Source organism: Debaryomyces hansenii (genome assembly GCF_000006445.2).
Source record: "Debaryomyces hansenii CBS767 chromosome C complete sequence".
Lineage (NCBI taxonomy): Eukaryota > Fungi > Ascomycota > Pichiomycetes > Serinales > Debaryomycetaceae > Debaryomyces > Debaryomyces hansenii.
The window spans coordinates 16,873-29,086 of NC_006045.2; the positions used below are offsets into that span (position 1 = coordinate 16,873).

The following is a 12,214-nucleotide window of genomic DNA, read 5'->3' on the forward strand; positions in this document are numbered from 1 at the left end:
TAATCCAAATTCCGTAAGTCCTTCATTATCTACCCCTATGTGATGACTTAATATTCTAGATATTCCTAAGGCGTTTGAGTTTTTGGAACTACATATATATAAATGTGGCTCTTTTCCTGTTTGAATGCTGTCATTTGAAAAATTTCTCGGTAGCGCATATTTTTTCCTTTGGGATATTGCAGAATGCATTTTTAGATTTTAAAATGCCTTGTTTCTCTTTGACAGGGTTATTCAATTGCAATAAGCAATAAATTCCATCATTTTTTACCACGATTATTCACAGTTAATCAAAAAAGAAGTTAAAAGGAATTTACTACCACCTATTCAAATATCCTAACTGAAAAATTATATATCTCACTAGCAATCCCGATTAGGATGTAGTATCTGGAAAGGATGGAGCTCTTATCTCCTGATTCCGTGAAATACGAATTATGACGAATAACTTTGAAGTATTAATTGAATGAGGCAAATTCAGCCTCATTCTCATCCTTACGGGAAAAATAAGAACCTCAAGGTTTATAATTTATAATAGAGAACGCCACAGTTTTCGAACATTGGGTATATAAAGAGATGAACCGTGTAACAATGAAATACAATTAAAACTATGAACCGAACTGGGTTGTTTTAATACAGTGATACGTCCAAGAATGGCTGAAAAGCAAACTGAATCTGAGTCTCTTTCTCAAGCATCTGCAGCTTCTTCTGTAGATGCGCTTAACAGCGACGAAGACGCTATAGTCAGTACTAAATATGCTGATGTAGCAGTTTCATTTATGCAAGCTCATGATTCCCAAACTCCTATTATTACTCCTGAGCAAGATATGGCGCTCAGTAGAAAATTGTTATGGCGCGTCTTGGGTCTTACTTTTTTAATCAACATGATTATGTATATGGATAAAGCTACTTTATCATACAGTTCCATCTCTGGATTCTGGGAAGCTACTGGATTAGACCAAAATAAATATAATAATGTTAACACAATTTTTTATGTTGGGTTCATCGTCGGTCAATTACCAGGTACTTATTTAATTCAAAAATTATCAATCAGTAAATTAATTTTTGGTATTACATTTTTTTGGTCCATAGATATTTTCTTGCATTGTGCGGCTTATAATTATGCGGGTGTTATAGTGTTAAGGTTTTTCCTCGGATTACTTGAATCGGTTGCAATACCAATTATGCTTACCACCAATGGTATGCTTTTAAGTCAGCATGTTAGAGAACTGACTCAACCAGTTTTCTACGCTTCATGTATGGCATCACCTATTCCAATTGGGTTCATAAGTTACGGTGTCTTGTACGCTGGTGCTGACATTGGTGATTGGCGAGTCTTGAATATTATTATAGGTGGATTAACCTTAATCTTATCTGTATTTGTTTTCTTCTCATACCCAGATAATCCAATTAATGCATCTTTTTTGACCACAGAAGAAAAAGTCTGGGTCATTAGAAAAGTTCAAAATACTTCCCACCAGTCTATTGAACAAAAAATGTTCAAAAAGCATCATGCAATTGAAGCTTTCAAGGATCCAATTTCTTGGTTAATCGTTGGTTTCTTCCTTTTACAACAGTTAGCTAATAACTTACCTTATCAGCAAACAATCTTATACGAAGAAATGGGTGGATTAAGTAATTTAAACTCAACTTTAGTGACAGTTGCAGGTGCTGGATTTGCTGTACTTTGGTCATTAGCTGCATGTCTTTTTATGATATGGAAACCAAGAAAGACTTGTCTCACAATTATTTGGACCACCTTACCATCCCTTGCCGGTTCAATTGCAGCTGTTTCCCTTCCATTGACTAATGCTATAGGTGTATTGGCAGCTATTTCCTTAGCCTCACAATCCTTTGGTGTTGGATGGATTTGTGCATTTGGTTTAGGACAAACGACTGCAGGTGCAAGTTATACCAAGAGATTGGTCAGAAATGCAATGTTCATGGTTTCATATTCTGTTGCAAACATTATCTCACCACAACTATGGAGAGCTAAGGATGCTCCTAATTATATCCCTGCATGGGTTGTTCAAATTGTGCTAAGTTTTTTCACTGCCCCAGTTTTGATTGGTACTGTATGGTTTATTTTACATAGAAGAAACAAAGAGAGATTAACAACTTTGGATGAAAAACTGAAGGTTGGTCATGTCAAGAACGATGAAGGTGAAGTTTTCGAAGTTAACGTTGTTGCTTTAGACCTTACAGATTTAGAAGATAAAACTTTCATTTACCCAACTTAATTTCAATTCGTAATAGATCGTACATATAAAAGAGTTTACTAGAAACTAAATATAGAGTAGCTTAGCTTAAGAATTACCTAATTTAGATACAATTCCTTAACGCCAACACTTGTGCAATACTATCTGCGATATACATCTCTATGATATACTTTTCACTCACCAGCTCTAATTAAATGAATATCTGGTTCTCTTTCCGCCGGCCGAGCTTATACATAAACGTGAGAATCTTAAATTCATCCCCCCTTGAAAGATTCTTGGCCGCAAACAAGCTAGCCTCGTCTTCCAGTTCGTTGTCATCCAGCTCATTAACCTCGTCATCTTCCCTCAAGTATTTATCTCACTCATATCACTCTTGGAATTAGTCCACTCGTACTCCACCACGGTTGCAACCTCCTAATTATCTTCATTTTTATCCTTCATTTTCATGATTTGATATTGGGTTTTATCCCTTTCATTTAAAGAATTAGTTTTAGATCCTTAAACTAATATTATTTTCATATACTTTTTTTCAATATATCACCTTATAATATAAGTATAATTATATTATAAAATATTTACGTATCAAGTCCATGCCATTAATATAACAATGTTCAAGGTATTTTTCGTCGATATTAGTAGTGGAATTGTTCCACAGGAAGACAAGTATGCTTTATTCATCCAAATGAGTACCAAGTTCATCAAAACAAGATTAGGAATACGAGGTTGGAGACAGATCATGGTCGAATTTGTTAAAAAGAACGTCTCTACTACTAGTATGTTAAGTTGCTCATTCATCCATAGGTTTTTAGAGATGCAAGCAGGACATGGATCAACAGTAGCCTTAAATAGTTAAGAAAAAACTACCACCAGATATTATGAAAATGGTACATATGAAGAACAACTGTTGATGTCAGAAAGTGGCACGAAATCATCAACCCTCCCTTATCGCTTAACGAATTAGAAAATTCCAATAACAATATCCAACTTTCCAGCAATGAAATAAACTGATGAAGCCATCTATGTACTTACATACTGACTATTAAACGATATTATATATAATGACCGAGAAGATCAAGCGTCAGAATAAACCGATATTGTCATGTAAAAGTACGTAATAACATTGTGCGGAATACAAGAAGGTTCTTGGATACACATATATTTAATCATTAGCATACTCACGAATAGAAGTTTATTTTTCAGTATATAAAAGCGATGTAAGCAACTAAACTATAAATATTATAATAATTAGATCTTCTTCTCTTCAAGTATTTCCTAATTAAAATTCAAAATCTTTGGCTTAAAATAACCTCTGTAGAACATTATCAGTTGCTATCAATAGTAGAAAATAACTAGAGCCAAAAGCTTTCTAATGTTCCCTACTTTTCAGATACTACTTTTACTTGAATACTTGAACCCATTTTATCGGTCTCGTGCGTATCCTCAAGCGACTTTTCAAGTTGTTTCCGGTCAAATCTATCACCAATATAGCCTAAAATGGGCAAAAATAACATCACGATCGCACCAACTAAAGATACAATAAAACCTTTTCTAAACTTTGGGGCATCACTTGTAGGATAAAACACGATGTTTGTCCAAACACTTATTGCTTGAGATACAGCATCAGAAAAGCCAAGAACAAACGCTCTCTCTTCATTATCATGTCTACAACTTCTATTCGCCCAACCTGAGATTATAGCTTGATTTACTCCGTCAAAACCGATAATCAAAAAACATACCCATCGCCATCCATCAGGAATATTCCATGCAGCGAGAGAAGAATAAGAAATTATAAAAAGGCACTGGGTTATAGTCAAAAAAGGATAAATAGAGAACGTGTCAGCAAGTCCTGCAAAAAAAAATTGTGCAATAATCCCAACGGCCGATTGAATAGTCGGATAATTATTAACCTGGGAAATTGAAAACCTTTCAGGAGAATTTGCCAGTAACCAGAGGGGGAATGCGGTGCCATCCGGCAAAGCTAAAACATTCAAGAAAACCCAAAAAGCAGTGAAATAATGTACGTGCCATCTTAAAAAGACTCTCTTCACTAAACTAAAATTCAATGTACCAGGCGTTGCAATTCCTGAAGTTTGAGTCCTTTCTTTAGCGAGCCTTAAGTCATCGACTGAAAGCCACCATAGCTTCTTAACCTGGTAAGGTGCACCTGGAAACATAAAAAAGCCAAACAAAGCAATAGGTACAGTAAAAATACCATCAATAATGAAACCCCATTTCCATCCAGCTAACCCACCTTTACCACTTAAATGTTCATAAGCTGCTGATTGTAAATACCCAGAAAACATACCACCCACACTAGAAGAAATTGAGAACACCATCATCCTACGATATATCTCATCTCTTTTATACCAAGACCCCAAAATGTGTACGACTGTACAGAATATAGGACCTTCTGCTAACCCAATTAAAAATCTCAAGGCAAACATATCACTCGAAGTCCTGACAGCAGCCCCACAAAAAGTCAATACACCCCATATTAGTTCCAAAATAGGAAGCATGTAACGGGCCCAAGGTCTTGTGACAAATAACATTCCAATGCACATTGATACTATATAGCCAGCGGAATATAATGATTTAGCATAACTCAAGTCATCACCTGTAAATTCAATATCGTTTCTCATTCCAGATACATATGCATTAGTAATATTAGACTTGTCCAATGATTTTGTAAAGTAAGAACAACAGACATAAGTGAGAATAAAAAAATCCAACTTTAATAGTAACTTCTTCTCCTCTCCATCTAGATATGAGGGATACCATAAAAATAGACGAACAAAGCCATCATACCAATGTTTCAATATCCTTCTTTCTTCTTCATCAGCGTTACATGCTCTATCATCAAATGTGTTCAGTGAAATATAGAGGATAGAATATTCATACCCCAAACCACCTTGTTTGTTTGATACTTCAGTATTAATTCTAGTCTCCTCAACACTATTTTGAAGGCTATTTTGTTCGCTCATTTTGCTTATTGAAGAGAATATATCTCTATCATAATCAGAAGGTAGAGAGCATTTATGTACCAATAAATAGGGCTATTCTCTTCTTGATGTAAGATAATTTCAGTGGCTTCAAGAAAACACATTTTCTGCATGAAAAACATCATTTCCAATACATAGTGCTTAAGAGAAGCCATATATAAAATTTCAATCAAACAGTGCCTCAATTTCTATCACAGGCAAATATACGCAGTCCTAGAATCATCTTCACGTTTAATTCTTGTATCACCTTCCTAATACGTTCCCTCAATGGTGATATTCCTCATAGACAGGTTTTTTTACCGTGTAAAAAAACCAAGATTTCAGACAATAGAAGTGAAATTCATGACTGGTAATTGTCAGCTGTCTAGTATATTATAATTTATTCATTCCAGCATGTACTTAATTGAATTACAAGATAATAAGCTATAAAATTTTATTTCGAGTTAGAGAAAACATAATAAGTTTGGTACTTTTTTACTCATCAATTACACCCCTTTAGCTTAGCGCTTAACGCATACAGCGTGGCGACTTACTAAAAGAGGCTCAAAACCTCAACGCTTCATATGCAATTTCCAAGCGACTAATATTTCTATTGAATTCAACGAGTAAGTTGTGAATGTATTAAATCTTGTACATTTGTAATGTCTTAACTGTATATTGCTACTATTGATTTAACCTTCTATTAAAGAACTATAAAAAAGGCATAAAAAATAGATTATTAACTGTTCTCTATTACATTTGTTTGTTTCAATACTCTAACTTGACATATGCTTGAGAGACAGAATCAGAGTCAATATGCCTTTCAGATATTCTTGAGCGTATCACTGTATTAATTCAAGCCCTGTTCGGTTAATGTTTTGATCGTTTTTCATTGTTACATGGTACATCTCTTCATATACCAAAACTTGAAAACTGTGGCGTTCTCTATCGTAAATTATAACCGTTAGGGTTCTTATTTTTTCCGTAAGAATGAGAATGAGGTTCCAATTTTTAATTCATACTTCAAGGTTATCTGTCATAATTCGTATTTACGGCATCAGGAGATAAAAGCACCGTCTTTTTCCGATTCTACATATTAATCGGAAAAGGATGATGTATAAAATTTATATTAGGATATGTTGAATAGATGGTAGCAAACTCCTTTTTAACTTATTTTTATGATTAGCTTTGAAGAATCGTGGTAAAAAAGGACGGACTCTTTTATCTATTGCAATTGAATAGCCCCGTCAAAGAGAAACAACATTTTCTAAAGTTTAGATAGCATTCTGCAATATCCCGAAGAAAAAAAAAATGCGTTACCAGAAACTGTTCAATTGGCTGCATTTAAAACGGAAAAAGAGCCACAGTTATATATACCCTGTTCCACCAATTCAAATGCCTTAGAAGTATCTAGAACATCAATTCATCACATAGAGCTAGAGCATGAAGAACTTACCGAGTTTCGGTTACAATGGTAACGGTTTTTTTGCGGCATTAAAAGAAAAAGAGGCTAGGGATCCACAATTATTTACATATTCAAGCTTTTCAGAAAAGCCTTAAAAACCAGTATTTAATATACTAAATAGTCTGCTGTAGAATTCTTCTCAAACTCTCAATTAGATACCTACTATTCAGGCAAAAAATTGGTTTTCTGAATCTATTCTTAATTTTTTAGCGCGTTATCTTCATAGTTTAACTGAAGCTTTAAGATTTCAACTATTTATTCATGGTTTTAGACGTTGAGTCGATTGCTATTATAGGGGCAGGTCCTTCAGGATTGGCTGCTCTTTACGAATTTCTACATACGTCTAAAGACGGTGCGAGTTCTTTCGGTGGTAAGGAGCCTGAAGAGAAAGCTTTTAAAAAAGTAGTCGTTTTTGAACAGAAATCTAATCCTGGAGGTGTATGGGCAGTCCCGGATGAAGAAACAATATCTTATTTGAAGGACCTTTATCAATATAACTCACTTAAGGACATAATAAAATCAAAAGAAGCCAACTTGCAAAACGCACTTAAGAATTCCGATACGAAATACCCCTTGAAAGTTGATAAATCGAAAGACTCAGTTTCTTGGAAGGGAACACCGTTATACAAGAATCTTTTCACAAACGTACCGAAGAGATTCACAAGATTTTCAACCAGTCCATATAAACCTATTGGTGATGATAGGGTCATAGACCCATTTTTGCGAGATTATGAACTAAGGAGTCATATCCAGAATTACGTATCTGCGAATGATTTGGAAAAGTATATTCAGTTTAATACAGAAGTAGTTAAGGCTGTAAAAAAGGGTAGTAAATGGCAGCTTACCCTCAAACGTGAAGAGAAAGAGGCTGGTGATGTCGAGTTTTATCAGAAAGAGTTTGATGCTGTTGTGGTAGCAAATGGTACTTTCTTGCTTCCTTACATTCCACCAATAGAAGGTTTGAAAGAATACGAAGAAGCTTATCCTGGTTCTATCTTGCATTCCAAATTCTTCAGGGACTACGAGGACTATGCGAACCAAAAAATAGTTGTTTTGGGTAGCTCGGTGAGTGGAATGGCTCTTTCTCAATATTTAAAGCCGCTTGCAAAAGAATTTATTCTTTCGCGTAAAGATAGGAAGGAAACTTTAGAATGGATGAATGACATAATTTATTCAAAAGAATTTACTGTGAAACCATCAATCAAACGCTTTATTTCTTCAAGCAGAGAAATTGTGTTCGATAATGGTTCTAAAGTTAAGAATTTTGACAAGATACTATTAGCGACGGGTTATTATCCTTACTATCCTTTTTTTGAAAAGAACTTTTTATCTCTCTCGGTTTCTCCAGATAAGAATGGACCTGCCAATAATTCTAGGGTCAAGAATCTATACTACAATATTTTCAAGATAGATGATCCAACATTAGCTTTTGTTGGTTTAATTAAAACTTCCCAACTCTTCACTGTATTCGAATCACAATCTGCTGCAATTGCAGGAGTATGGAGTAACGCTAAACAGTTACCTTCTCTAGTTGAACAATATGAGTGGGAACGCAAAACATTAGAACACACACCTGATACTTCACGCTTCTACGTATTTTCAAATGAAGATGTCAAGACTCAATACCTTGACAGGATTAAAACTTTCTTTCCTTTCGAAAGAAAAGGTCCTCTTAATGAAAATTATTTTGAGCACTTTGAAGATTTCAAAAATGGAGAGAAGAAGCTTACTAAGCTTTCGCTATCTATGATGAAGAAGCAAGTTGTCTTCGAAAATGGTGAGTACATAGAGAAATAGAAATTATTTATTCACACTTAGTCTTGAAATAACAATTACAAGATAAATATGAAAGCCATCTTAACTATGACATATGGTGGTAGAGTAGAACCATGATAGTGTGAAAACAAAAAAGTGGATTATACAAAATTTTTAACTGTACGCTTTCAGATAGCCAACACCGTTAGACTTATATATAACAAGGATTGTCTGCAAATCTTTCCACAAAAATCTTTTAGCAAAATGGATCTAACAACGTGAATTCTAACCATTTCTGAATCTAGCAATTCTATCTGAATATTATTACTACCTAGATTTCCCCTCAACATCTAGATATTTTCTAGAATGGCAAAACTCCAATAATAAGTGCACACATCAAAACCCAGTAGATTTCTACTATCGATTAGTTCGATTATATATTGCCAAAATATAAAGTCTCTATTAAGGAATACTTACAAAGGTAATAGTTAAATATATAATATCAATTCTAATAATTTTCCTTATTTGTGGCGACTTCTACCTCTGAAACTTCTGCATTTTGTTTGTCAATTGAAGAAGGCATCTCAGTATTATTATCTCTAAACGAATGTATGGATGGAACAAAAACACGTGAAGTCCATGCATGGTTAATTGCGTTGTACATTTCATCAATTTGTTCTAAAGATAAGCCCTTGGTTTCATAAATAAATAAATCAGTAAAAATAGCAGCAATTAAATTGAATGAACCCCAATAAAGAATAATTTTGTTCCTAAATTGGCATTGCCTTTACCTGAATCTACCATGTATGGAGTTGCGTAAGCAATTGCCCAATTCCAAAGCCAGTTTGAAGCCACTGAAATTGAAACAGACTTTGCCCTAGTCCTGAGCGGAAAAATTTCTCCCACGACAACCCATCCAATTGGACCCCAAGTTGAAGCAAAAAATCCAATAAAAATGCAAACAAATGCAATCAAGACATTATTAGATGTATTACTATCTGTACTAATACCAACTATGGAAACAATATACTGAGAAAGAGACATTCCCAAAGCTCCATATAATAACATAGAACGACGTCCGACAAACTCAATTAATAGAATCCCTGGAACAGTTAGTCCGACATTAACAATATTAGTTGCTAAAGATATAAGGAACTCATTTTTAATACCAGCGTTTTGAAAGAATGCAGTCCCAAAATAAAATACAAAATTAACACCCGTTAATTGTTGCAAAGCTTGAATCATAACACCAGTAAATAATCTCTTCAATTGTTTATTCTTGGGAGAAAATACATCAGTCCAGATGACTTTTCCAAAAGAACATTCGAAATCATAGGCAGCTTTGATATCTTTATATTCATCAACTGGGTCTGGATGATCAATAGGCAATTTTCTCAATATTCTCAATGAGTCTTTTGCCTTATCTTCTCTTTCTTTGTGGAGCCAGAAACGTGGCGTATCAGGTAAGAAACGCATACCAGTGCTTAATATTAATGACCATACTAATTGTATGGCAATTGGAATTCTATATGAACCAGAATTATTTCGTGTATGTGTGCCTTGGTTAACTACTGCTGCCAAAAGTAAACCAATAGTGATTGCCCATTGGTAACAAGAAACAATGGCTCCTCTGACCCATTTCGGTAAGGCCTCTGATTGGTATAATGGAACAACAGCAAATACTATACCAACACCAAGTCCAGCTATGGCTCTACCCGCACAAAATAATGGAATACTGGTAGCAATAGCCTGCAAAATAACACCTAGGTTAAAAACAATGAACGTAGCAATAATTAAAGACATCCTTCTCCCTAAGGTATCCGAAAGCAATGGCGCCAATAATGCCCCAAAGAAAGTGCCAGCAGATAAAATCGACACGATTAAAGAAGATTCTTCGGATGTAAAGGATGAACCATTCGCAGGGAATTCTTTCTTAACATAATCCATTGCCATTATCCCAGAAATTGTACCAGTATCATGCCCTAATAACACCCCTCCGAAAGCTGCTGCAAAAACTCCCACAAATATGCCCATGGTTGCAGATCCAGCTCCTTTTTCATCCACTTTGATGTATTTCTTAATAATTCTATTTTCTCTGAAATTCATTTTACTTGTTACTAAAGAAATATCTATTATTAATTTAAGATCTGGAAGTAGGGAATTGTTATTCTTTTATAAGGAAGAATTACGAATTCACATCTGCAGTGGTGTAGAGTGACCGGTAAAACAGTATTTGAAAGCATACCCCAGAATATTTTGTTTCTGTATACAGTAACAATAATAACTGGGGTTGGGTCTTTTCCATTATTACGAAACAGATGCGGGCTAATTACAAGTTATACGGCTGTAGTAAGTGATGTTAAAATTTTCACTTCTACGTATAATATTGGTACCAAGGAAGTCGCACCAATAAATTAGTTGTTCGGTCGACATACTTGAGGGGCTTGCGGTGCATATATTGGACGGGATACTAAAAATGGATAGAATGATAAAAAATAAAAATATCAAATACGTAAATTAACAGAAAAAATGTAGACTGAATAATAACATTACATAATCAGGTGGGGAACAAGATGTTGAGGTGTGCTGGAAAACGCGGGATCTCCATGTGCAGGGTTAGGAAACCATTGATGTGGGAGGCATACTACATTAGGCGACTAAAGTCGTTGCGGATTACTGAAACAAGTAACAGGATGATATGCTCGCGGTCATTCCAGAGTACGTAAACTCCTATTCCATAAGTTCGATACTAATATATAACAGACAACAATTCTGGTTAGAAAACACATAGGAACATTTGATAAAAACGATTTTCAGAAAAATGCCAACAGCTCAAAACGAAACGAAACAAAATAAGACACAATACCGTCAATGCGATATTTCCAAGCAAAGGCTAGAGGTGAGGGTGATATATCATCGGTATTTTCTTCTTTCGGAAATGGTGGTAACTCTGCTCTTCCTGAAAAGTATGCTGAAATAAAGAAAAACTTGATTGAAAATAAAGATGAACTCAAGCCAGCTGGCATAGATTGAAGCGCGCATTAGCAGATGGTACCAAAGATATCAAACAAGCTGGTCCTGCAATTATCCCATCAGTCACATTTTCAGAACTTCAAAATCTAAGTAATGAAAGGAGAGTAGAAATTATCAAGCGTGGTGCCTTGATAGTTAAGAATGTTATTCCTACGGAAGAGGCTGCCCAATTAAAAAATGATGTTATTGAATATATTGAAGCCAATCCGAATACAACGGGATTTCCTAAAGATAAGAAGGTTGTTTATGAATTATATTGGTCGATGTCACAAGTTAGAGCTCGCTCCAATCCGAGTTTGATGAAAACTTTGTCGTACATGAACCATTTATGGCATGCTTCACCGGAAGCCGAAGTCTGCTTCGACCAAAATATATCTTACGCAGACCGTCTAAGAATTAGACATCCCGGTGATGCCCTTTTTTCCCTTGGGCCTCATGCTGATGGCGGATCCTTAGAAAGATGGGAAGATTCCGAATATAGTAAATGCTACGAACCAATTTTTCAGGGACGTTGGGAAGACTTTGACCCATACGATGCAACTCACAGACTTGGTGTTGATATGAGTTTGCACGATTCAAACGGGAACTGTAGTATATTTAGATCTTTTCAAGGATGGTTAGCTGTTTCTGAGATTGCTCCAAAAGAGGGCACTATTCTTTTTGCTCCCTTAGTAAAAGAAGTTACATCCTATTACATGTTGAAACCTTTCTTCGATGGAAACGATCTATTCAAGCTCGATTCTGATATACCTGGAGCATATCCTGGAAAG

The 12,214-nt window shown here is 35.1% G+C and overlaps 5 protein-coding genes across 5 annotated transcripts; 3 read left to right on the top strand and 2 right to left on the bottom strand. All coding sequences in view use genetic code 12, as the record gives it.

Moving 5' to 3' along the window:
* Nucleotides 1–647: 647 nt before the first annotated feature.
* Nucleotides 648–2,234, top strand: DEHA2C00220g (DEHA2C00220p; the record flags this gene model as incomplete). The annotated part of the gene is made up of 1 exon (XM_002770099.1): nt 648–2,234. The coding sequence occupies one exon, from the start codon at nt 648–650 to the stop codon at nt 2,232–2,234; it is 1,587 nt and encodes a 528-aa protein (XP_002770145.1).
* Nucleotides 2,235–2,820: 586 nt separating this feature from the next.
* Nucleotides 2,821–3,066, top strand: DEHA2C00242g (DEHA2C00242p; the record flags this gene model as incomplete). The annotated part of the gene is made up of 1 exon (XM_457693.1): nt 2,821–3,066. One exon carries the CDS (start codon nt 2,821–2,823, stop codon nt 3,064–3,066), a length of 246 nt encoding a protein of 81 aa, XP_457693.1.
* A 523-nt stretch (nt 3,067–3,589) lies between these two features.
* On the bottom strand, nt 3,590–5,194 carry DEHA2C00264g (DEHA2C00264p; the record flags this gene model as incomplete). The annotated part of the gene is made up of 1 exon (XM_457694.1): nt 3,590–5,194. One exon carries the CDS (start codon nt 5,192–5,194, stop codon nt 3,590–3,592), a length of 1,605 nt encoding a protein of 534 aa, XP_457694.2.
* Nucleotides 5,195–6,917: 1,723 nt separating this feature from the next.
* On the top strand, nt 6,918–8,453 carry DEHA2C00286g (DEHA2C00286p; the record flags this gene model as incomplete). Its single annotated transcript, XM_457695.1, has 1 exon — nt 6,918–8,453. One exon carries the CDS (start codon nt 6,918–6,920, stop codon nt 8,451–8,453), a length of 1,536 nt encoding a protein of 511 aa, XP_457695.1.
* Nucleotides 8,454–9,143: 690 nt separating this feature from the next.
* DEHA2C00297g (DEHA2C00297p) lies at nt 9,144–10,517 on the bottom strand (the record flags this gene model as incomplete). The annotated part of the gene is made up of 1 exon (XM_002770100.1): nt 9,144–10,517. The coding sequence occupies one exon, from the start codon at nt 10,515–10,517 to the stop codon at nt 9,144–9,146; it is 1,374 nt and encodes a 457-aa protein (XP_002770146.1).
* Between the last annotated feature and the right edge of the window lie 1,697 nt (nt 10,518–12,214).